At 43.1% G+C, this 24,275-nt stretch overlaps 3 protein-coding genes across 4 annotated transcripts in view; all 3 read right to left on the bottom strand.

The window, feature by feature from the left end:
• vwa5b2 (von Willebrand factor A domain containing 5B2) overlaps positions 1 to 8,464 on the bottom strand; it is an 18,680-nt gene extending 10,216 nt beyond the window's left edge. Inside the window, exons 1-7 of the mRNA XM_029724874.1 lie at positions 8,405 to 8,464; positions 4,312 to 4,537; positions 3,994 to 4,151; positions 2,898 to 3,029; positions 2,645 to 2,769; positions 2,251 to 2,427; positions 575 to 685 (exon numbers count right to left, since the gene is read on the bottom strand). Of these exons, the coding sequence (XP_029580734.1) occupies positions 575 to 685; positions 2,251 to 2,427; positions 2,645 to 2,769; positions 2,898 to 3,029; positions 3,994 to 4,151; positions 4,312 to 4,537; positions 8,405 to 8,420 (945 nt within the window). The 5' untranslated portion in view covers positions 8,421 to 8,464. The remainder of the gene's footprint in view (positions 1 to 574; positions 686 to 2,250; positions 2,428 to 2,644; positions 2,770 to 2,897; positions 3,030 to 3,993; positions 4,152 to 4,311; positions 4,538 to 8,404) is intronic.
• The window catches only part of LOC115169154 (von Willebrand factor A domain-containing protein 5B2), a gene marked incomplete at its 3' end in the record, with an annotated part of 19,838 nt that continues 3,983 nt past the window's right edge, over positions 8,421 to 24,275 (bottom strand). The window contains exons 2-3 of the mRNA XM_029724657.1: positions 8,810 to 8,953; positions 8,421 to 8,614 (exon numbers count right to left, since the gene is read on the bottom strand). Of these exons, the coding sequence (XP_029580517.1) occupies positions 8,421 to 8,614; positions 8,810 to 8,948 (333 nt within the window). The remainder of the gene's footprint in view (positions 8,615 to 8,809; positions 8,954 to 24,275) is intronic.
• The window catches only part of LOC115169349 (uncharacterized), a 6,368-nt gene continuing 2,886 nt past the window's right edge, over positions 20,794 to 24,275 (bottom strand). The window contains exon 2 of one of the 2 annotated variants that reach the window (XM_029724879.1): positions 20,794 to 22,048. In XM_029724879.1, coding sequence (XP_029580739.1) covers positions 21,065 to 22,045 — 981 coding nt within the window. In that variant the 5' untranslated portion in view covers positions 22,046 to 22,048 and the 3' untranslated portion in view covers positions 20,794 to 21,064. Of the gene's footprint in view, positions 22,067 to 24,275 lie in introns of both variants that reach the window. The other variant, XM_029724878.1, reaches the window with a different exon arrangement.

Genomic DNA, 24,275 nt, shown 5'->3' on the forward strand with positions numbered 1-24,275 from the left:
GGCAAATGGAGACCTATTGTCAAGGTTACACAGTATATTTCACATTCATTTGGCGATTGAGCCCTGCAGATTTCTCTTAATGCATGTATATGGATCTAGATAATGGATCTGCATAATGGGTCTTCATAATGGATCTTCATAATGGATCTGCATAATGGATCTGCATAAGGATCTGCATAATGGTCCTACATAATGGATCTATATAATGGATCTATATAATGGATCTATATAATGGATCTGCATAATGGATCTGCATAATGGATCTACATAATGGATCTATATAATGGATCTGCATAATGGATCTGCATAATGGACCTACATAATGGATCTACATAATGGATCTACATAATGGATCTATATAATGGATCTGCATAATGGATCTACATAATGGATCTGCATAATGGATCTATATAATGGATCTGCATAATGGATCTACATAATGGATCTGCATAACAGATGGTGGGGGATATCAGTGCAAGTCAATAATATATGACTTATTTGAGGTGTGAAAGTATCTGACAAGCTTTGACTTTATAGCGTGAACTATTCCTTTGTGCTCTGATGTAGTACTTACATCTGTGCAGAGCTTGCTGCTAGTGAACAGGGCTTTGATGGTGGTGCCGAAGCCTATGATGTTGAGCATGGTGCCTGGAGGAAGACTCTTCAGAGCTACCACCATTGGTTCCTTGGGACAGGAAGTAGACATGGGGTTAGTATACCATCTATTACACCTTGCCTATGTCGCTCGGCCATCGCTCATCCATATATTTATATGTACATGTTCTCATTCACCCTTTTAGATTTGTGTGTATTAGGTAGTTGTTGGGTAGTTGTTGTTCGATTACTTGTTAGATATTACTTCACTGTTGTAACCAGAAGCACAGCTTGGCACAGCTTGGAAAATTCCAGAAAATGATGTCATGGCTTTAGACACTTCTGATAGGCCAATTGACATAATTTGAGTCAATTGGAGGTGTACCTGTGGATGTATTTCAAGGCCTACCTTCAAACTCAGTGCCTCTTTGCTTGACATCATGGGAAAATCAAAAGAAATCAGCCAAGACCTCATAAAAAAAATTGTAGACATCCACAAGTCTGGTTCATCCTTGGGAGCAATTTCCAAACGCCTGAAGGTACCACGTTCATCTGTACAAACAATAGTACGCAAGTATAAACACCATGGGACCACGCAGCCGTCATACCGCTCAGGAAGGAGACGCGTTCTGTCTCCTAGAGATGAACGTACTTTGGTGCGAAAAGTGCAAATCAATCCCAGAACAACAGCAAAGAACCTTGTGAAGATGCTGGAGGAAGCAGGTACAAAAGTATCTATATCCACAGTAAAACGAGTCCTATATCGACATAACCTGAAAGGCCGCTCAGCAAGGAAGAAGCCACTGCTCCAAAACCGCCATAAAAAAAGCCAGACTACGGTTTGCAACTGCACATGGGGATAAAGATCATAGGCTTGCAAGGGGGAGGCTTTCAAGCCAAAGAACACCATCCCAACCGTGAAGCACGGGGGTGGCAGCATCATGTTGTGGGGTTGCTTTGCTGCAGGAGGGATTGGTGCACTTCACAAAATAGATGGCATCATGAGGGAGGAAAATTATGTGGATATATTGAAGCAACATCTCAAGACATCAGTCAGGAAGTTAAAGCTTGGTGGCAAATGGGTCTTCCAAATGGACAATGACCCCAAGCATACTTCAAAGTGGTGGCAAAATGGCTTAAGGACAACAAAGTCAAGGTATTGGAGTGGCCATCACAAAGCCCTGACCTCAATCCTATAGAACATTTGTGGGCAGAACTGAAAAAGTGTGTGCGAACAAGGAGGCCTACAAACCTGACTCAGTTACACGAGCTCTGTCAGGAGGAATGGGCCAAAATTCACCCAACTTATTGTGGGAAGCTTGTGGAAGGCTACCCAAAACGTTTGACCCAAGTTAAACAATTTAAAGGCAATGCTACCAAATACTAATTGAGTGTATGTAAACTTCTGACCCACTGGGAATGTGATGAAGGAAATAAAAGCTGAAATAAGTAATTTTCTCTACTATTATTCTCACATTTCACATTGTTAAAATAAAGTGGTGATCCTAACTGACCTAAGACAGGGCGTCATTACTACGACTAAATGAGTTGTGAAAACTGAGTTTAAATGTATTTGGCTAAGGTGTATGTTAACTTCAACTGTGGGTGTATTTTATCCCCTCCCCTTCACTATGTCTGTGTTTTCTCCATCATCACCTTGATGCGGTGAATGTTGATGCCGCTCATGCTGCCGCTGCGGTCTATGAGAAAGAGCAGTTCCCTGGTGGCACGGTGTAGCTCTGGAGGCTCAGACAGCAGGTCAGGACAGAAGTTGAGCATCAGGACTGGGCTGCTCAGGATGTCCTTGTGGTACCGCTTTCTCACAAACTCCAACTGTACAGGAGGATTGATTGATAGAATTTATTAGACAATTAAAAAAAATATATACAGCCAGAATATACTGTGTGTTCGTCCAAATAATGTATAGATGTATTATAAGGACATTAAAGACTATTTGCCGGGTACTGGGTAAATAGTTTAAAGGAAATAAAATGAAGCCCCACACTGTTGTTTGCGCCCAAGTGATTGTTTCGCTTTCAGTCCAGCTCACCTTCTTCTCTGGTTCCAGCTCTTTGCGAGCACAGCGAATGAAGTCGCGGCGGGAACAGATCTGCTGCTCGTATTGGCTGAAGGTGAGCCGACCCCTCTCCAGGATAACCAATGGGCTGTGAGGCTCTGGAGTAGACAGTTTAGGGACAGAACTCAAGATCAGTGAGATAAGGAAGGAGGCCATCAGAGACTATTGTGACACACGCACACACACACACACATGCACACCCACACACACAAACACTCTCTCTCACCGCTGAGGTGCAGAATGATCTCTATGTGTCTGTCATAGGGGTGTTCCTGTGCCAGGGTGATGTAGGTGGCGGAAGCACTCTGGGCACTGGGGTCTGCATCTGCCCTCAGGGCATGGGTAGGGCTTTCCAGACCTGGGCAGGAGAAAGGGACAAGAGAAGCCGAGTTCAACAACAACACTTAGGTGAAGGGGATGGGGTAGGGGCCAGCTAGAGGAAGAGGTTAAGGGAAGGGGCTATAGGGAAAGGGTACGCTCCCTCTCAGACAGGCCGGAGTGATTCCACTCCCATACAGGCCCTCCTAGTGCCCAATCGGATTGAGTAGCCTAATTTCCCCCACCTAATATCTTGACTGCTGCACAGTAGAGTTACAGTAGCCTGGCCCTGTTCCAAACACACCCACTACCGCCTTCATTTCTCAGCTCCCTTATTCTGTCCCTGTCCCTGGGCTGCCTCACTCTGAGCTCCTTGTCCTGCCTCCCCAGACACATTTCATATATCACTATGGGAGTGCCAGGGCCAATTGTATCTGTCACTATATCATTACAGGAGACAGGCTAAAGATAGAAAGAGCTGTTTCTCCCACCCACTCAAGTGTTTGCTGTACTCAAAGAGCTCTGCGTCACCAAACCAGGAGGAGATAGGGATGATATTGTAGTGATCCTCACTATATGAGCCAAGTGGCACGATGCATAGGGTGTTTGCCTTTCACACCAGCGACCCGGGTTTGCTTCCCTGCCCTTTCGTTTGCTACATTGGTGTCAAAAGTGGGATGGAGGCTGTAAGGCCATCGGAATTGCACGGCCCAGATGTGTGAGAGGGCTGAGTAGCCGAAGCACGGGGATGTGCTTTCCTGTTCTGAGGGGGCAGTGTATCAAGCCTATATGAACCAAGTTACAATTACCACCAATTGGGTTAACCCTATTTGCATGATGCGTAGGGTGTTTGCCTTTCATGCCAGTGACCCTGGTTCACTTCCCTGCCCCGCTGTTCGCTACAATTGCAAAGCTACTTCATGGGAAAGAGGTATTTTGACATCAATGGGACTTCCTGGGTAAATAAATGTGGGCCGATAGATGGGTATATAATATGGGTATACCAGCCAGCAGGCATGCCCCTCGGACCAGCAGCTGGAAGTTGAGCTCATAGGGTGCCAGGTTGGTGGCAGGGCTGGTGAAGATGGCATGGGCACACTGTTGCTCCGAACCCAAAACCCTCTCCTGTTTCCCTGAGGTGGCTCCAAAACAACTGGTGGGTCTGGGGGGGAAATATTAAGCACCAGAGTTTGAATTACACATGACCTTTTGGTCGTTCCAATAATATGGGATAATGTACTTTTTTCAACACTTGTGGGAATGAATTTAATCGACATCAAACTACCAAACATTTAGATTATTTTCAAGGGGGAGGGAAATACCCTGTTTCATCTGATTTCGCCCCATTTTCGCTTTTGCTTGCAGTCACCCGCCCTGTGGCGATGGGAGTGAGTACTGTGGGGTAGACCAGGCGGATCGCGCCACTCTTCAAGGTGGGGAGTTCCACGGTCGTACTTATGATGACAGATACTTTGTCCATCGAGCCAATGACCCCTGTGCCTACGATGAAGGTGGTTCGCTCCAAGTCTTCATCTAGGATGAGATGGCCTAAAAGACAGAGATTCAGATAAAAATCATCAGTGCATGGTTCCATGGACTGAATAGAGTCCTAACATTCACTTAAAGTCCATACATTCCTTACACTAAGTGAAAGCCATTTCACGAAAAGGCAAGACGCCAAATCCTTTTAGCTTTAGTCCTCTGCCCCATCCTACAAGATTATACCATTATGTTAAATGATTCAAGGGAATGAGGTAAAGGGTATTTCTATTCTGGTAGAGATTCTTTACTCTTCTAAAGTTCTAAGCATCTGAATGTATAGCCTACAAAGTTATTTATAAAGAGAGTTCCAGGATTCATAATACGAATACATGCCTCGGTGTTGTGATATGTTCAGAGATAGGTAGGAGGTCTCTCTGAATAAGAGGAAGACCAATGGCATGTCTCCGGGTGGGCGGTCTCACTAAATGGATTAGCTTGAGACTCTTCAATAAAAGCCTAACTGATTTTTTTAGCGGCTGGTTTGGATGAGCAGGGTATTAGGTACAATTTCACATTTCAGTCGTTTAGCAGACACTCTTATCCAGAGCCACTTACAGTTAGTGCACTCATCTGAAGATACAGTAGCTAGCCGAGACAACCACATGTCACAGTCTTAGTTAATACATTTTCCCTCAATAAAGAAGATATCGGTAAAGTTAGTGCTAGTGGGGAAAGATGAGTGCAGGGTCTTTGTTTTGGGGGGGGATAAGACAGCTTTATTATTTAAGATGCTGAAGAGTTAATGTTTCAGACACTTTCAGAAGATTGGCAGGGACTGCTGTCCTAACAGGCACACTGCTGTCCTAGCATCAAAAATGTTTACTGTCACACACCAGATAGGTGCAGTGTAATGTGTTGTTTTACAGGGTCAGCCATAGTAGTACGGCGCCCCTGGAGCAAATTAGGGTTAAGTGCATTGCTTAAGGGCAAATCTACAGATGTTTCACCTTATCGCCTTGAGTATTCAAACCAGCGACCTTTCGAATTTTATCCCAACACCCAAGCGCTACCTGCCGCCCAATAAAACTATCAATAAAACGATCACATAGAATGGCGGCTGAGAGAGAGTTGGGAGGCAGGGGGGAAGCAGAGGGGTGGGGAACAGGAATGATGACTGATGTGGTATTTGAAAACTCCCAATCAGGTCAGACACAGAGAGGAGACCTGGTGTGCCTTAGTCCCTGTGTTGTCTCTCTACTGATTAACGATTACTTCGTGAAAGTTAGAGAAAGGAAAACATGAAATAGGACCAAACAGAATCTGTGGGCAGTGGTGAAAAGTACTTAAGTAAAAATACTTTAAAGTACTACTTAAGTACTTTTATGGGGTAGCTGTACTTTACTATTTATATATTTTTGACATTTACTTTTACTCCACTACATTGCTTAAGAAAATAATTGTCACGTCCTGACCAGTAAAGGGGTCATTTTGTTATTGTAGTTGGTCAGGATGTGGCAGGGGTGTGTTTGTTTTGTGTTGTTGGGTTTTGTGGGCACTGTTCTATTTCTATGTGGTTATCTTGTTGTTCTATTTCTATGTTCAGGGTTTTGGTTTGGCCTTCAATTGGAGGCAGCTGTTCTTCGTTGCCTCTAATTGGAGGCCATATTTAAGTAGGGGTTTTCAGCTTGTGTTTTGTGGGTGGTTTTCTCTGTGTATAGTCAGTGTACCTTACAGGACTGTTTTCGTCGGTCTTTTGTTCAGTGTTCATTTTCTTTCAATAAAACAAGAAGATGATTCACATACCCTCTGCATTTTGGTCCGCTCCCTACAACGACGCTTTTGACAGAACCACCCACCAAAAAAGGACCAAGCAGCGGAGGAAGGAGCAACAGGAGAGCTATCTCGAGTCCTGGACATGGGAGGAGATACTAGCTGGAGAAGGACCATGGAGGAAGGCTTGAGAGGACCAGGAGTGTTATGTGGGAACACGGCTGGCAAGGAAGCCTGAGAGGCAGCCCCCAAATTTTTTTGGGGGGGCACACGGGGAGATTGGCTAAGTCAGGCAATAGACCTGAGCCAACTCCCCGTGCTTATTACGGGAAGCGACGGATCAAGAAAGCACCGAGCTATGCGGAAATGCGCACTGTATTGCCCAGACGCATTCAAAGGCCGGTGCGATCGGTAAAAGCTCTTCAGTATGGCCAGGCTATGTTGAGCACTCAGCCAGGAAGGGTTGTGCAGGCCGTATGCTCCAGATCTCCAGTGCATCTCCAGGGTCCAGTTTACCCTGTTCCTGCTCCTCGCACTAGCCCTGAGGTGCGTGTTACTAGGCTGGTGCCTCCAAAACCAGCCCCACGCATCAGACCTCTAGTGCGCCTGCCCAGTCCAGTACGTCCTATTCCTGCTCCTCGCACTAGCCTTGAGGTGTGTGTCACTAGTCTGGTGCCTCCAAAGCCAGCCCCACGCATCAGGCCTTCAGTGCGCAGTCCCCGTCCAGAGCTTCCGGCGACAGTGCCCCGTCTAGAGCTTTCGGTGACGGCCCGCCTGTCCGGCGCAGCCAGAGTCGCCCGCCTGTCCGGCGCAGCCAGAGTTGCCCACTGCGAGGGTCCCCAATCCGGGGTCGGCGGCGAGGGACCTCGCTCTAGAGGCGCCACCAAAGTGGGGGGAGCCAGTGGTGGAGCGGGGTCTGCGTCCCGCTCCTGAGCCACCTCCGTAGGGGGGAGGATTGGGAAGGGGGGGGGTGTTGCACAAGAACCGCCGGTGACAGTGGCCACCCTCCCTTCTCTCCCTTTAGTTTGGGGTTATTGTTTTTTTGAGTTTTGTCTCAGGTGCATTCGGGGTCTGCACCTTTGGGGGGGGGGGGGGGGGGGGGGGTACTGTCACGTCCTGACAAGTAAAGGGGTCATTTTGTTATTGTAGTTGGTCAGGACGTGGCAGGGGTGTGTTTGTTTTGTGGGCACTGTTCTATGTCATCTCTTTCTATGTGGTTATCTTGTTGTTCTATTTCTATGTTCAGGGTTTTGGTTTGGCCTTCAATTGGAGGCAGCTGTTCTTCGTTGCCTCTAATTGGAGGCCATATTTAAGTAGGGGTTTTCAGCTTGTGTTTTGTGGGTGGTTGTCTCTGTGTATAGTCAGTGTACCTTACAGGACTGTTTTCGTCGTTCTTTTGTTCAGTATTCATTTTCTTTCAATAAAACAAGAAGATGATTCACATACCCGCTGCAGTTTGGTCCGCTCCCTACAACGACGCTTGTGACAATAATGTACTTTTACTCCTTACATTTCCCTGATACACAAGTACTAGCTACATTTTGAATGCTTAGCCGGACAGGAAAATGGTCTCATTCACTCACTTATCAAGAGAACATCCCCAGTCATCCATACTGCCTCTGATCTGGCAGATTCACTAAACACAAATGCTTTGTTTGTAAATGATGTGTTGTGTGCCCCTGGCTATCCATAAATAAAAAAATCAAGAAAATCATGCCGTCTGGTTTTTTTAATATGAGGAATTTGAAATGATTTATACTTTGATACTTAAGTATATTTTAACGATTACATTTACTTTTGATACTAAAGTACATATAAAACCAAATACTTTTACTCAAGTAGTATTTTACTGGGTGATTTTCACTTGAGTCATTATCTTTTAAGTTATCTTTACTTTTACTCAAGTATGACAAATAGGTACTTTTTCCACCACTGTCTGTGGGTTATGCCCTAAGCTTTTAGAAATGAAAAATACCTTCTCATACACTCTTCCCTCCTATCCATCCAGCCCTATCTCTACCTCTCTCCTTCCATCCCTACCTTCCTTCCTCCTTCCCTCCCTCTCACCATCCTTTCCCTCCATCCTTTCACTCCTTCCTTCCTTCCTCCATCCTTTCCCTCCCTCCCTTCTGCCTTACATCTCTCCTTCCCCCCTTTGTTTACCGTTGGTACACTGCATGTCCAGGCTGGATCCCCCGCAGCAGCCCCACTCCCGTCCGTTGCCACATTCAAGCCCCGATCCTGGGCAACAGTCCAGACAGCAATCCTCCAGCTTCCCCCGACTCTGGATCTGAACTCCCACCATGCGGCCAGCGATGACCGCCTCAAAGCCTACCACCACCTCCTTCTCCCCCAGCGGGTACACAAACACACCTTGGGGGAGAGGGGTGGGGGGAAGGTGCAAGGGGCATTGAATAAAGGACAACAGACAACAGTTGAAGAACTACATTACAGAAAGACTAGACCAAGACTAGATCTTGCTATAGATGTTATGGCTTGATATGTGACTAACCGATTGCTAAGGCCCAAAATCCCCCCTCCCCCCATGACATCAGTGTGTGACCTCACCCTCCACAGGTTCGGTGTCTGTGTTGGCGTAGGTGAGATGTGCGGTGATGCCCAGGGAGCAGCCGTTGGCACAGGACTTGATGCAGGAGGCCTTGAGGAGCAGCGGGGCCCACGTGGACCGGTTTCTCAGGCCAACCATCGTCTCTGGATGTGAGGAAGAGAGAAAATCCTTGAGTTCAATGTGTGTGTGTAAGATAGTGTGTGCATGTGGTGTGTGTGTGTGTGTGTGTGTGTGTGTGTGTGTGTGTGTGTGTGTGTGTGTGTGTGTGTGTGTGTGTGTGTGTGTGTGTGTGTGTGTGTGTGTGTGTGTGTGTGTGTGTGTGTGTGTGCGCACGCATTCAAATGGCCTCAATTTCTAGCCTTATCAAGGGGAAGGATCAGAAGCACAGTATGGAAAGTTCTTCAACCAATTATGTGCTTCTAAATTAGGCCTTCTCTCAATTGATAGAAAAAGATTGCCCTGGAATCAGCTCTGATAATTATTTCAAAATGTCAGCTAAAGGTCCCCACATTTAATGAACCTTGCTGCAGGGCAATTGTGTCAGGTTGGTATAATAAACAAAAGGTAAACATGTACTGTTTTCACATGAATTACCTGTGTAATTGTGAGATATTTTTTTACAGCAGCCCCATCTTGCCTTGGGCTTCTACTCTGGTAACCGAGCCACCCCCTCTCTCCACCTGCATAGCAACCGGTTGCAGCAGTGTTGAAGGCCAGCTCAATCATTAACAGACTGGTCAACACTCCATGGTCTCCAGGGCAGCATCTCCTCAACGGCTACCTGATGCAAATCCATACTATACAGCTTCACAAGTCTTACCTGACCACAGAGGAGATAAGAGTGGGTTGTATGACGTATCTTTAGGTTGTGTTAGTGGCACAATACGGGAAAGAGATCAGGTAAGCTTGTTGGGTTACTGGAACCTCTTAGTAAACCTACCAAACAGGTGCTCCTCAAGAGAATGTTAGTGTAAATAAGAGATGTAGTAACAAATAGAAACTATTCTCATCTTGAAAAGGCTTACATCTTGTTGTTTAGGACTTTAAACTCACAGGGACGTCCTTCCAGTTTAACATCACCTTGTTGCTTGCACTAACCCTGTTGCTTGCATCAGCACCAAACGTAACACAACATGAAATAGATGAATCAAACTAGGCAGCCATGTTCTTTACGAAAGAAACGCAGATGCTGCAAATAAGCCCAGCAGGTCAAAGAAGAACATAAAACACACTTGTTAGTGATTGACCTTTTTACTGCTCCTTGAATAAAACAATGTTCTGGGAATCTGGGCTATAACGTGCAGGTTTAATGGTTTCTAATGGTTTAGTGTTAGCGGACTCACAGCTCAGTGAGCAGTAAATTGCGGAGTGCAGACTGTGACTGTTTGCTTTGGTCTGGGTAATGGTCTCTACATCCACCTCTGACTAAGTAGATCAACAGCTTCCATCTGGCTACTGTGCTCTGGAGGGATGGAGGTGGAGCAGCAAATACATGTCTGTTTGGGAGAAGGGGAGGGCAGAAATAAGCCAAACCAGCATTCAACAACAGACACTCGATAAGAGTAAAACACACAGCAGAAAAGGTTACTTGTTAAATGTAAATGTCTAGATCTTTCAATTAAAAGGTCTCGTCATCTTCCATAAAGTACTACTGAATAAATCTGTTTAATATACGTTTTGGCTGATATGAAAGGGCACTGGTATGTAGATGGCAAACCCATACTGTGCCTTACCTATTTTCTCTCATAAAAAAATGTCCATGGGAGATCTGATACAACAGGCTGCTTCTTCTGCTGTTTGGGTTCAGGGTTGTTCTATATGAATTTAATCACTTCTGACTTCACCCCTTCTGATTTAAACAAAACCTTCCATACTTGTTTGCCCATGGAAGAACAGTTTAGAAATTGAGGTGCTCAAAATTGACCAATTTTGCATACCCCACCCTACCATGAGTCATCCATGTCTTCAACACTGAAAAATATAAAAGTTGAGTTAGATATTATTTACAAAATTCGGTCATTTTTTAACCTTTAACGTAAATGATCTAAAAACATTTTCACATTTTCGCATATGTTGTAGCTCAGACCCTATTTTACATCATATGAGGTATTTTATGTTGTGCCCGTCATCGGTTGAGACACAGCATACCCTTGAATACAGGGTGGGTGTCATTTCAATCATAGAAGTAGAATTCATAGAATGGACATTTCCATTCAGACCACTACAATTTACCTGGTACACCATGAAATTTAAATTGAGTAGAAACTTTAACTTCCAATTACCAGAAAGATGGCCACCAGTCCACCCACCATCGAATGTCAACTTGAATGGAAATCTATATTCTATTATCTATATTTCAATAAAGGGAATGGGGGATACCTAGTCAGTTGTACAACTGAAATGTGTCTTCTGCATTTAACCCAACCCTTATGAATCAGAGGTGCAAGGGGCTGCCTTAATCGACATCCACGTAATCGGTGCCCGGGAAGCTTAACTGCCCGGCTCAATTACAAACCGGTAGGTTTTTTCCCACCTTGCCATCTCGGGGATACGAACCAGTAACCTTTTGATTACTGCCCAACACTCTACAAGGTAGCCAAATAATCTTCCATAGGAAACCTAACAGTTTAATTTAAATCAATGAATATTCTCACAACTCAATCTCTAACATTCTCCAACCATAATCTTTTTTTGGGGGGGGGGGGTAGATCAGCTTTAATATTGCAGATAGATTGTAGCTTCCATCAATGTAATTGTCTGCATCACTTCCAACCCCCCATATATTTAAAAAATATATATACATATACATACAGTGCCTTTGGAAAGTATTCAGACCCCTTCACTTTTTCCACATTTTGTTACGTTACAGCCTTATTCTAGAATTGATTAAAGTTTTTCTCCCTTATCAATCGACACACAAAACCCAATAATGACAAAGCAAAAACTGATTTTTAGAAATGTTTGCAAATGTATAAAAATGTACATAAGTATTCAGATTCTTTACTCAGTCCTTCGTTGAAGCACCTTTGGCAGCGATTACAGTCGACTCTTCTTGGGTATGACGCTACAAGATTGGCACACCTATATTAGGGCAGTTTCCTCCATTCTTCTCTGCAGATCCTCTCAAGCTCTGTCTGGTTGGATGGGGAGCATTGCTGCACGGCTATTTTCAGGTCTCTCCAGAGATGTTCGATCGGGTTCAAGTCCAAGCTATGGCTGGGCCACTCAAGGACATTCAGAGACTTGTCCCGAAGCCACTCTTGCGTTGTCTTGGCTGTGTGTTTAGGGTTGTTGTCCTGTTGGAAGGTGAACCTTTGTGCCAGACTGAGGTCCTGAGCACTCTGGAGCAGGTTTTCATCAAGGATCTCTCTGTACTTTGCTCCGTTCGTCTTTCCCTCGATCCTGACTAGTCTCCCAGTCCCTGCCACTGAAAACATCCCCACAGCATGATGCTGGCACCACCCCGCTTCGCCGTAGGGATGGTGCCAGGTTTCCTCTAGACGTCGCACTTGGCATTCAGGACAAAGAGTTCTTGGTTTCATCAGACCAGAGAATCTTGTTTCTCATGGTCTGAGAGTCTTAAGGTGCCTTTTGATAAACTCCAAGCGGGCTGTCATGTGTCTTTTAGTGAGGAGTGGCTTCCGTCTGGCCACTCTACCATAAAGGCTTGATTGGTGGAGTGATGAAGAGATGGTTGTCCTTCTGGAAGGTTCTTCCATCTCCACAGATTGCTCAATTTGGCCGGGCGGCCAGCTCTAGGAAGAGTCTTGGTGGTTCCAAACTTCGTTCATTTAAGAATGATGGAGGCCACTGTGTTCGTGGGTACCTTAAATGCTGCAGAAATGTTTTGATACCCTTCCCCAGATCTGTGCCTCGACACAATCCTGTTTCGGAGCTCTACGGACAATTCCTTTGATCTCTTGGCTTGGTTTTTGCTCTGAAATGCACTGTCAACTGTGGGACCTTATATAGCCAGGTGTGTGCCTTTCTAAATAATGCACAATCAATTGAATTTACCACAGGTAGACTCCAATCAAGTTGTAGAAACATCTCAAGGATGATCAATGGAAACAGGATGCACCAGAGCAAAATTCTGAATTTCATAACGAAGGGTCTGAATACTTCTGTAAATAAGGTATTTTTTTATTTTATTCTAAAAACCTGTTTTCGCTTTGTCAGTATGGTTTATTGTGTGTAGATTGATGAGGGGAAAAAATTATTTCCTTCATTTTAGAATAAGGCTGTATCGTAACAAAATGTGGGAAACGTGAAGGGGTCTGAATACTTTCCGAATGCACTGTACATACATATATATACACACATATATATTCCAGTTGGTCAGAAGTTTGCATACACTAAGTTGACTGTGCCTTTAAACAGCTTGGAAAATTCCAGAAAATGATGTCATGGCTTTAGAAGCTTCTGATAGGCTAATTGACATCATTTGAGTCAATTGGAGGTGTACCTGTGGATGTATTTCAAGGCCTACCTCAAACTCAGTGCCTCTTTGCTTGACATCATGGGAAAATCAAAAGAAATCAGCCAAGACCTCAGAAAAATAATTGTAGACCACCACAAGTTTGGTTCATCCTTGGGAGCAATTTCCAAACGCCAGAAGGTACCACGTTCATCTGTACAAACAATAGTATGCAAGTATAAACACCATGGGACCACGCAGCCGTCATACCGCTCAGGAAGGAGACGCGTTCTGTCTCCTAGAGATTAATGTACTTTGGTGCAAAAAGTGCAAATCAATCCCAGAACAACAGCAAAGGACCTTGTGAAGATGCTGGAGGAAACAGTTCCAAAAGTATCTATATCCACAATAAAACGAGTCCTATATCGACATAACCTGAAAGGCCGCTCAGCAAGGAAGAAGCCACTGCTCCAAAACCACCATAAAAAAGCCAGACTACGGTTTGCAACTGCACATGGGGACAAAGATCATACTTTTTGGCTACCAAATACTAATTGAGTGTATGTAAACTTCTGACCCACTGGGAATGTGATGAAAGATCTTCCCTGTGGCTCAGTTGGTAGAGCATGGTGTTTGCAACGCCAGCATGGTGTGTGCAACGCCAGGGTTGTGGGTTTGTTTCCCACGGGGGGCCAGTACAAAAAAAAATGTATGAAATTAAATGTATGTATTCACTACTGTAAGTCGCTCTGGATAAGAGTGTCTGCTAAATGACTAAAATGTAAAATGAAAGAAATAAAAGCTGAAATTAATCATTCTCTCCACTATTATTCTGGCATTTCACATTCTTTAAATAAAGTGGTGATCCTAACTGACCTAAGACAGGGCATTTTTACTAGGATTAAATGTCAGGAATTGTTTAAATGTATTTGGCTAAGGTGTATGTAAACTTCCGACTTCAACTGTACATATATATATACAGTACCAGTCAAAAGTTTGGACACACCTACTCATTCTAGGGTTTTTATTTATTTTTACTATTTTCTACATTGTATAATAATAGTGAAGACATCAAAACTATGAAATAACACATATGGAATCATGTAGTAACAAATAGATTTTAGATTTTAGATTCTTCAAAGTAGCCACCTTTGCCTTGATGACAGCTTTGCACACTCTTGGCATTCTCTCAACCAGCTTCACCTGAAATGCTTTTCCAACCGTCTTGAAGGAGCTCCCACATATGCTGAGCACTTGTTGGCTGTATTTCCTTCACTCTGCGGTCCGAATCATCCCAAACCATCTTAATTTGGTTGAGGTTGGGGGATTGCGGAGGCCAGGTCATCTGATGCAGCACTACCTCACTCTCCTTCTTGGTCAAATAGCCCTTACACAGCCTGGAGGTGTGTTTTGGGTCATTGTCCTGTTGAAAAACAAATGATAATCCCACTAAGCGCAAACCTGTATCGCTGCAGAATGCTGTGGTTGTCATGCTGGTTAAGTGTGCCTTGAATTCTAAATAAATCACTGACAGTGTCACCAGCAAAGCACCCCCACACCATCACACCTCCTCCTCCATGCTTCACAGTGGGAACCACACATGCGGAGATAATCCGTTCACCTACTCTGCGTCTCACAAAGACAAAGCAGCTGGAACCAAAAATCTCAAATTTGGACTCATCAGACCAAAGGACAGATTTCCACCGGTCTAATGTCCATTGCTCGTGTTTCTTAGCCCAAGCAAGTCTCCTTCTTATTGGTGTCCATTAGTAGTGGTTTCTTTGCAGCAATTCGAGCATGAATGCCTGATTCAAGCAGTCTCCCCAGAACAGTTGATGTTGAGATGTGTCTTACTTGAACTCTGTGAAGCATTTATTTAGACTGAAATTTCTGAGGCTGGTAACTCTAATGAACTTATCCTCTGCAGCAGAGGTAACTCTGGGTCTTCCTTTCCTGTGGTGGTCCTCATGAGAGCCAGTTTCATCATAGCGCTTGATGGTTTTTGCGACTGCACTTGAAGAAACGTTCAAAGTTCTTGAAATGTTCCACATTGACTGACCTTCATGTCTTAAAGTAATGGACTGTCGCTTCTCTTTGCTTATTTGAGCTGTTCTTGCCATAATATGGACTTGGTCTTTTACCTAATAGGTCTATCTTCTGTATACCACCCATACCTTGTCACAACACAACTGATTGGCTCAAACGCATTAAGAAGGAAAGAAATTCCATAAATTAACTTTTACCAAGGCACACCTGTTAATTGAAATGCATTCAAAGTGACTACCTTATGAAGCTCGTTGAGAGAATGCCAAGAGTGCGCATCTTTTTAAAATATATTTTACCACCCCTCCCCTAATTGGAGTAAACTAATGAACAACAACACTTTGGCTTCTACTTTCAGCTTATACATTCTGTATACATTTTATGGATACTATCTTTTGTTTGTTTTTACTCCTGTCCTTCCTCTACCCTCTAATTCTCCCATCTATTTCTGAAGACCATCCAGTTTAATTTCTATTTGCCATGTATTTTTAACTGTGCTGTTTCACAATAGTTCTGAACCTATATACATTTTACATACACAGTATATTTGACATGAGTTATCTTGTTGTTATTTGTCCCACCCTTCAGCTACACTCAACCCCTCCCATCTATCTCTTAACGCCATCCATATTGGATTTCTATTTGCCATATCTTTTCAATCTGTGCTGTGATGTTTTACAACAGTTCTGAACCTTTCTATTCTCATAGTTTCTACAGATTGTAAATTAAAGATAACATTTTTTGCTAAAAGTATTATTATATTATTGCTCGAATGACTATGACTTTTCAAATCACCCAGTAGTGCTATCTGCAGTTAGCTTCAGGTAAATGTTGCAATTCTTCAGCCATTCCTGGACCTACAACCAAAAACAAGCTACTGTACATGTCTAATGATTCTGTCTCTGCAGCAAAATCTGCAGAGCTGGGATGATTGTATCCCCCATATATATAACATTCAATTAGTTACAATAATTTTGTATAATAATTTAAATTGAAAAATTCAAAGTTTTGAATCTGGCATCGTTTTGCGTGTATGTTCTCCAACCATCTTTGTGTTACCAAATGAAAGTAAAAATGTCCATTATATTCACATTTTAGTACATTTATCAGTGGTGTAAAGTACTTGAGTAAAAATAACTACTTAAGTCGTTTTTTGGGGTATCTGTTCTTTATTTTACTATTTATGTTTTTGCCAACTTTTACTTTAACTTCACTACATTCCTAAAGAAAATAATGTACTTTTTACTTGATACATTTTCCCTGATACCCAAGAGTACTTGTTACAGTATATTTTAGCAATTCCATACACTTTTGATACTTAAGTATATTTAAAAACAAATTCTTTTAGACTTTTACTCAAGTAGTATTTTACTGGGTGACTCACTTTTACTTGAGTCATTTTCTATTAAGGTATCTTTACTTTTACTCAAGTATGACAATTGAGTACTGTTTCTACCACTGGCATTTATCAGCCAATACATGACACCCACCTGTATTCAAAAGTATGCTGTGTCTGAAGACAGGCACAACACAAACACCTCAGATGATGTCAAATAGGGTCTGAACTACAACATATATGAAATCATTTTTTGTTGAATTTGTGTTTTTTATATTGACTGAAAGGTAAAAATATTACACAATTTTTATTTAAACATTTTTCAATACATTTTTTAATAGTTTGATAATCCGGTTTGCAAGCTTTGAAATTATGTCAAACGTAATTATTTATATGTTTAATTGATAAAGACATTGATTTTTTTATTTATTTAACTAGGCAAGTCAGTTAAGAACAAATTGTTATTTACAATGACAGCCTACCCTAACCCGGACGGCACTGGGCCAATTGTGCACCGCCCTGTGGGACTCCCAATCACAGCCGGTTGTGATACAGCCTGGAATCAAACCAGGGTCTGTAATGACACCTCTAGAACTGAGATGCAGTGCCTTAGACCACTGCGCCACTCAGGAGGATGGGGTATGCTCATAGTAGGAGGGGGTATGCAAAAACTTTGAGCATCTCTATCTCCTCAGTGGTGTAAGGCACTTAAGTAAGAATACTTTTAAGTACTACTTACATTTACGTCATTTAGCAGACGCTCTTATCCAGAGCAACTTACAGTAGTGAATGCATACATTTCATACATTTTTTTTGTTTTTGTACTGGCCCCCCGTGGGAATCAAACCCCCAACCCTGGCATTGCACACACCATACTGGCGTTGCAAACACCATGCTCTAACAACTGAGCTACAGGGAAGACTACTTAAGTAGTTGTTTGGGGTATCTGTATGTTACTTTACTATTTATATTTTTGACAACTTTTACTCCACTACATTTCTAAATAAAATAATGTACTTTTTACTCCATACATTTTCCCTGACACCTCAAAGTACTTGTTACATTCCGAATGCTTAGCAGGACAGGAAAATCGTCCAAATCACACACTTATCAAGATAACATCCCTGGTCCTCCCTACTGCCTTTGATCTGAAGGACTCACTAAACACAAATGCTTCATTTGTAAATTATTGTCTAAGTGTTGGAGTGTGCCTCTGGCTCTCCATAAATAAACAAAAATCAAGAAAATCAATTACATTTACTTTTGATACTTAAGTATACTTAAAAAACAAATACTTTTAGACTTTTACTCAAGTAGTATTTTTAATGTACATTTTATTCAAGTATGACAATTGGATACTGTTTAACACCACTGTATCACCTGAATGTTTTGGCATTTAGGTAAAAAATAATCACTTTCTGACCACTACAATGGGCAAACATGTATGGAAGGTTTCGTTCAAATCAAAAGGGGTACAGTCAGAAAGTGGTTGAAATCATATGGAATGACAGGAGTGTGTGTGTGGGGGGTGGGGGGGTTGCTGTATCATCATCAAATTATTTTTGCTAATGCAAATACCTTAAATTGAAGATCATTGTAAGCCTACATAAGAATGCATAAGTGCATAAGCTCCTAACAAAACTCAGTGCAGACAGGCTAAACATGACACAGCATTGAGCTGCCCATTATTTTTACTGTTGAAAGTGGCTGCAAGAGACATACACAGTGAGTATAGCCCTACTGCAGGCTATTTGCGTTAATAAAACCCCTTTGATAAAATGCTAAATCAATACATTGCCATGCATTTACTTACCGGTCTTTCTGCTTCTCTGTGGTCACCGCGGTCCCGTTGTTTCTCTCCGGTTCCTCTTGCTGGTCAGCATCACTCCATCCCACTTCTGTCTCCTTCCGTTTTTAACCCCGCTCGGGTTTTTACCGTTAAAGGACGGACCCTGTTCTCCTCAGTGCCTATTTACCCACGCGCACACGCGCAATACGGACGGTGCAGAGCGTGCGCGTGCGTTGACACACACACACACACACACACACACACACACACACACACACACACACACACACACACACACACACACACACACACACACACACACACACACTGTTCCTCATCTCTGAGTGAGTCACTCCCCTTTACTGTAAGGAGAACTATAATGATTGACGAGGATTCATTGACAGGGAAGACATTGTTATGACAATAAATAATACTATTCTTATTCATTCAGAACAATGCTTATTCATTCAGTATTAGTGTATTATATGGATTACATTGTGGCTTTGAAGTTATACAGGTATAGTCCTTAGTAAATTACGCAAAGATAAAAATACTGTATGTGTCTGTTACTGATCTACAATCAATCCTACATATCCCATCCCTACATGTCACCATTGTAAACCATACTGCCCCTGGACCAGTTGCTGTGGTGGACATAATTCGCTGTCTGTTCTGTGTCCAGGCAATTGGCTCTGACCATAGCCCATAAGTCAAGATAATGGCTGATTGAGCCAGGAGAGAACAGATCATCTGAGTCTGTCTGCCTGCCTCTCCTCAACAGGTCAGAGTCAGACACAAGAGGAGAATATTCATTTAATTTCCTTGATTTCTCATGTCCTCTCTCCTTGCCTCCTCAAATCCCATTAGATGAGAAGGTTAGAGGGAAGGGAGCTTTGACCTTCTCATCCAATGGTTTTTGAGAGGGAGGCGAGGAGAGAAGTTTTGAGGAATCAATTAAATGCTATTCTCCCATGTACATTCTCATCAGTTTCAACACTGGCAAAAGGAAAACAGTGGCTACATCACAGTCTGAAACGGCTCCCTCTTGTTTAACTGCACTGGCCAACAGGTCTATTCGGTATGGAACATGCTCTCACTGACCTTTACTAAGTCTGGATAGTCTGAGTTACTGTGAAGGAACCATGGTAACAGGTACAGTATGTAGTTATATTGGCACTGGCAGGTGTTGCACCTGTTATGATTGTTAGGGTCGTGGGGCTGCAGGTGTTGCACCTGTTATGATCGTTAGGGTCGTGGGGCTGCAGGTGTTGCACCTGTTATGATTGTTAGGGTCGTGGGGCTGCAGGTGTTGCACCTGTTATGATCGTTAGGGTCGTGGGGCTGCAGGTGTTGCACCTGTTATGATCGTTAGGGTCGTGGGGCTGCAGGTGTTGCACCTGTTATGATTGTTAGGGTCGTGGGGCTGCAGGTGTTGCACCTGTTATGATCGTTAGGGTCGTGGGGCTGCAGGTGTTGCACCTGTTATGATCGTTAGGGTCGTGGGGCTGCAGGTGTTGCACCTGTTATGATTGTTAGGGTCGTGGGGCTGCAGGTGTTGCACCTGTTATGATTGTTAGGGTCGTGGGGCTGCAGGTGTTGCACCTGTTATGATCGTTAGGGTCGTGGGGCTGCAGGTATTGCACCTGTTATGATCGTTAGGGTCGTGGGGCTGCAGGTGTTGCACCTGTTATGATCATTAGGGTCGTGGGGCTGCAGGTGTTGCACCTGTTATTATTGTTAGGGTCGTGGGGCTGCAGGTGTTGCACCTGTTATGATCGTTAGGGTCGTGGGGCTGCAGGTGTTGCACCTGTTATGATTGTTAGGGTCGTGGGGCTGCAGGTGTTGCACCTGTTATGATTGTTAGGGTCGTGGGGCTGCAGGTGCGGTGATGTAACTTTGAGTATTAACCTAGCCTCGTGATATTTCGTTGGATTTGGGACGTACATTTGTATCCCTCCGTTTAGTCTCGTATTTTAGATTACATTACGCTACCTTACGAATGGAATAGCGGTTGTAGATTAATGTGGTCAGGCTGTGAGTATAGATCATGTGTATAAGACATTATTCATCATTTAGTAACAGATAATAACACACAGGCAACAGGTCACTTCAAATATAGCACATTGAGTCCAAGTTTATACACAAACTGATTAATGTGAGCAAAATACATATTATGGCTAAGATAATTGATTTTATCTTCTGTTTACATTGATTATAGATTTCTATCCCCATTGATTGGGTTTGTCTTGAAGGAAAAAATATTGATTGCAGAATTGAGGACAGCATGCTTGTACCTTGATACAAACAAGACAAAGCCTTTTGCCAAATAATCAGAAACAACTTATTTGTTTGTCCTGACTTTCCTCTACTTGTTGAATTCAAAAATGCAAAATGTAGGTCTACTTCACTTTTTATTCATCTTTGTCACCATCTAGAGACAAAGTCAGGTATTGCTGAGGTGTTCTCACTACCGACTACAGCACGACAGACTGTTTTATGACCAACAAGAGAGATCAAGTTCACCTTTATTTCATTTACTATAATTAAATTCCCCACACAAATAAGCAGTATCATTCAATAACTCAGTTCCCTCCTATACACATAGCATACAACAACACAAATATTTGTTTGTTGAAAATAAAGGTTTATAAATCCATGTTAAGGTGAGGCTACGGGTCCACATTCTTAGGAAGACTCTTAGCATCTCTTTTTCTGATGGAGGGCAAGACACAGTACTTGTTGAGGGAGCTGCAGGATAGTCGAGGTACAAGGAGGGGATGTGTAGACGAGTAGTATGAGTGCATCGTATTTGTATTGGACTCCACCATATCCACAACATCTGTGGCTGCTTGATTATGACCGGGATAAACATGACTGCCTGGCCGCTCTATACTCTTTGCGTCTGGAGCATGGTGCTCTTGACTTTGAGTTAGTACTGGGTACCGATGGTGTCCCTGTCCTTGAGTGTTGTGTGTGTTCCAAGGTTGGTCCTCCTGACTTTGAGGTTGTGGTTGTACTGGGTATCGCTGCCGTCCCTTAGATGACTTGGGCCTGATTCTCGGACCTTTCACCTCTGGGTCATCTTGGTCAAAGGAACCGCTACTCTTCCCTCTGTTCAGGTCATCCTGAGACACATAGGGGGTCTCAGTCCCCTCTCCAGACCAGTTGACAGAAGCTATCTTCAATGCCTGGTTCAGGCGAGGTTGACTCGGAGTCAGGTCATGTGAACGATGGGTTTCCACTTGAGATTGGTTCCTCTCTGCATCTGGTGTGTGATGGGAGGGTTGCTGTTGTCGTCGGCACCCCCTGGCGGACATGGGCCTACCTACAGGGGAGGCCATGACACCTAGGTCCCTCAGTGGAGCAAAGCTGTCTCTCTGCTGGTCCCTCTGGTGATGCCTAGATGGCACCACAGCACCAGTAGCAGCTGCGATAGTAAAGGTATTAAAGTTTCCACCATACAAGCCTTGTGGAGTCTGAGAGCGGTGCTGGCGCATTGACACTGACACCACCTCTGCATGTTGTTGGGTATTTACAGACGGGTCTGGGTCAGCTGGAGGATACCGTTGTCTGGCGTTGGCTGATTTGGGCCTCCTGGTCAGAGCCCTGCTGACTGCCTCCTCCAAGCTATCTCTGGGACCCCGCTTCATGAGCTACAGGTAGAGGTAGTACTTAAGAGAGGAGACACGTGGTCAGGTTTATCACATGCTCAAACAAAGCGCTGATAAGATACCTATCACAAGCCTCTCACGTCACGCTGCATTCTCACTCCATAGAGGTGTGGCTCAAAGCCTTAATGCAAACCTCTCTGTGTGCATATGATATAAAACTGAGCATTTTTATTTCACAGCTCAGAAAATATTATGAAAGTTTATTCTTATTGAAATGTTGTGCATATCTCTATTCAAAACATAGACCATTATTGCTGTTGCATGTAGTATTACAATAACAACAGAATTTCAAATACTGTGTAGTATAGACTTCATGTGTCTGTGAATGACCCTATGCCAGTTATGGGAATGAGCTGAATACCCCGTCTGACTTTTAATCTTGTAAGGGGCTTGGGCTAATGCACCTACATTTGCAAAGTATGATTTAAAAAATGGACACAATTGACATTTGGGTACAGGACTCATGTCCAGACATTCTGGTTTTCTCAGAAACATGGTTAGATGATTCTGTATATGATAAAGACATTGAAGTAAATTATTATAATGAATGAAGATGTGACAGATTACAGAAAGGGGGAGGAGTGGCCATATACTGCATGTAAAATCACATTTCAGGGCGTCCCAATCTTTAAATATTTCTGTTTCTGAAATTTGAGCTCCTGGTTGTAGATACAGTGGGCTCCAAAATTACTGGCACCCCTGACTGGCAACAAATATAAACAATATAATTATAGAGAAACTCAAAATACCAACATGTGAAAAATACTGTACTTTATTAATGTTTCAATGGAACCCACCAAAATCATACAGTTATTTAATACAAAATACATTTCCCCAAAATCAAGGTTTCATAATTTTTGCCACTCCTCATTTAGTACTTAGGGCCGCCACCTCTGGCAAGGATAACAGCATGGTCTCTTCCTGTAATGTTTGACAAGGTTAAGGAACACATTTGGAGGGATTTTGGACCATTCCTCTATGCAGATCCTTTCAAGATCCTTCACATTCTTGGGTTTGCGCTTATCAACTACCCTCTTCCACTCAGTGCACATTGGATGGAGGCCCGGCGTCTGAAATGGCCATGGCAGAACATTGATTTTGTTGTCACAGAACCATTTCTGTGTGGAACTTGAGGTCTGTTTTGGGTCATTGTCTTGTTGGAAAGTCCACATACGGCCAAGTCCCAGCCTTCTGGCAGAGGCAACCAGACTGTCAGCCAAAATTGCCTGGTACTTGGTGGAATTCATTATGCCATCAATCTTAACCAGTACCTCTGGACCTCTGGAATTAAAAGAGCCCCAAAACATCACTGACCCACCACCATATTTCAACGTGAGTATGAGGTGCCTCTCCTTGTATGCATCTCTGTTTCGACGCCAAACATGCCGATGCTGTATCTGACCAAAACGTTCAATTTTGGTCTCATCTGACCAGAGCACCTTCTTCCAATTATAATTTAAATGACGTTTGGCAAACTCCAAGCGCTTGCGTCTTTGTCAAGGGGTCATTAAGGGCTTTCTTCTGGCAACCCTTCCAAAGAGCCTGTCGTTGTGGAGGTGGCGTCTGATGGTGCTTTTTTAAACCTGGTGACTCCAAGACGCCACCAAGGCCTGCAATTCTTTCACAGTGATTTTGGGGGATTTTGTTGCTTCTCTCACCATCCTCCTCCCTATCCTGGGGGGCAAAATGCATTTGCGTCCTCTACCCGTGAGGTTTTCAACTGTTCCATATCTTTAGAATTTTTTAATAATTGCCATGACAGTGCTCAGTGATATATTCAATCCTTTGTGGATCTTCTTGTAGCCATCACCAGATTTATGAAGGTCTACGACCATCTGTCCCTTTTGAACTGCCAGTTCTTTTCTTTTCTTCATGGTGTTGGATGACAAAGGGCTATTGCATGCATGTTACCTCATTTTTATACCCTAGTGAAAAAGGAAGTGATGTAATGGCTCAATATACAGTAGTTTCTTAACACTTAGATACACTTAAATAAGTGGAATTTAATTCCTGATTTAATTTTGGTAGATTTTATTTACAATAATATTTAAGGGTGCCATTAATTGTGAAGCCTTGATTTGGAGGACATTGATTTTTAATTAGATCAATAAATTATTTTGTTGGGATCCATTGAAACATTAATAAAGTACAGAATTTTTCACATGTTGGTATTTTGAGTTTCTCTCTATAATTATTTTGTTTATATTTT

The sequence above is a fragment of the Salmo trutta genome, chromosome 31 (assembly GCF_901001165.1).
Source record: "Salmo trutta chromosome 31, fSalTru1.1, whole genome shotgun sequence".
Taxonomy (NCBI): Eukaryota; Metazoa; Chordata; class Actinopteri; order Salmoniformes; family Salmonidae; genus Salmo; species Salmo trutta.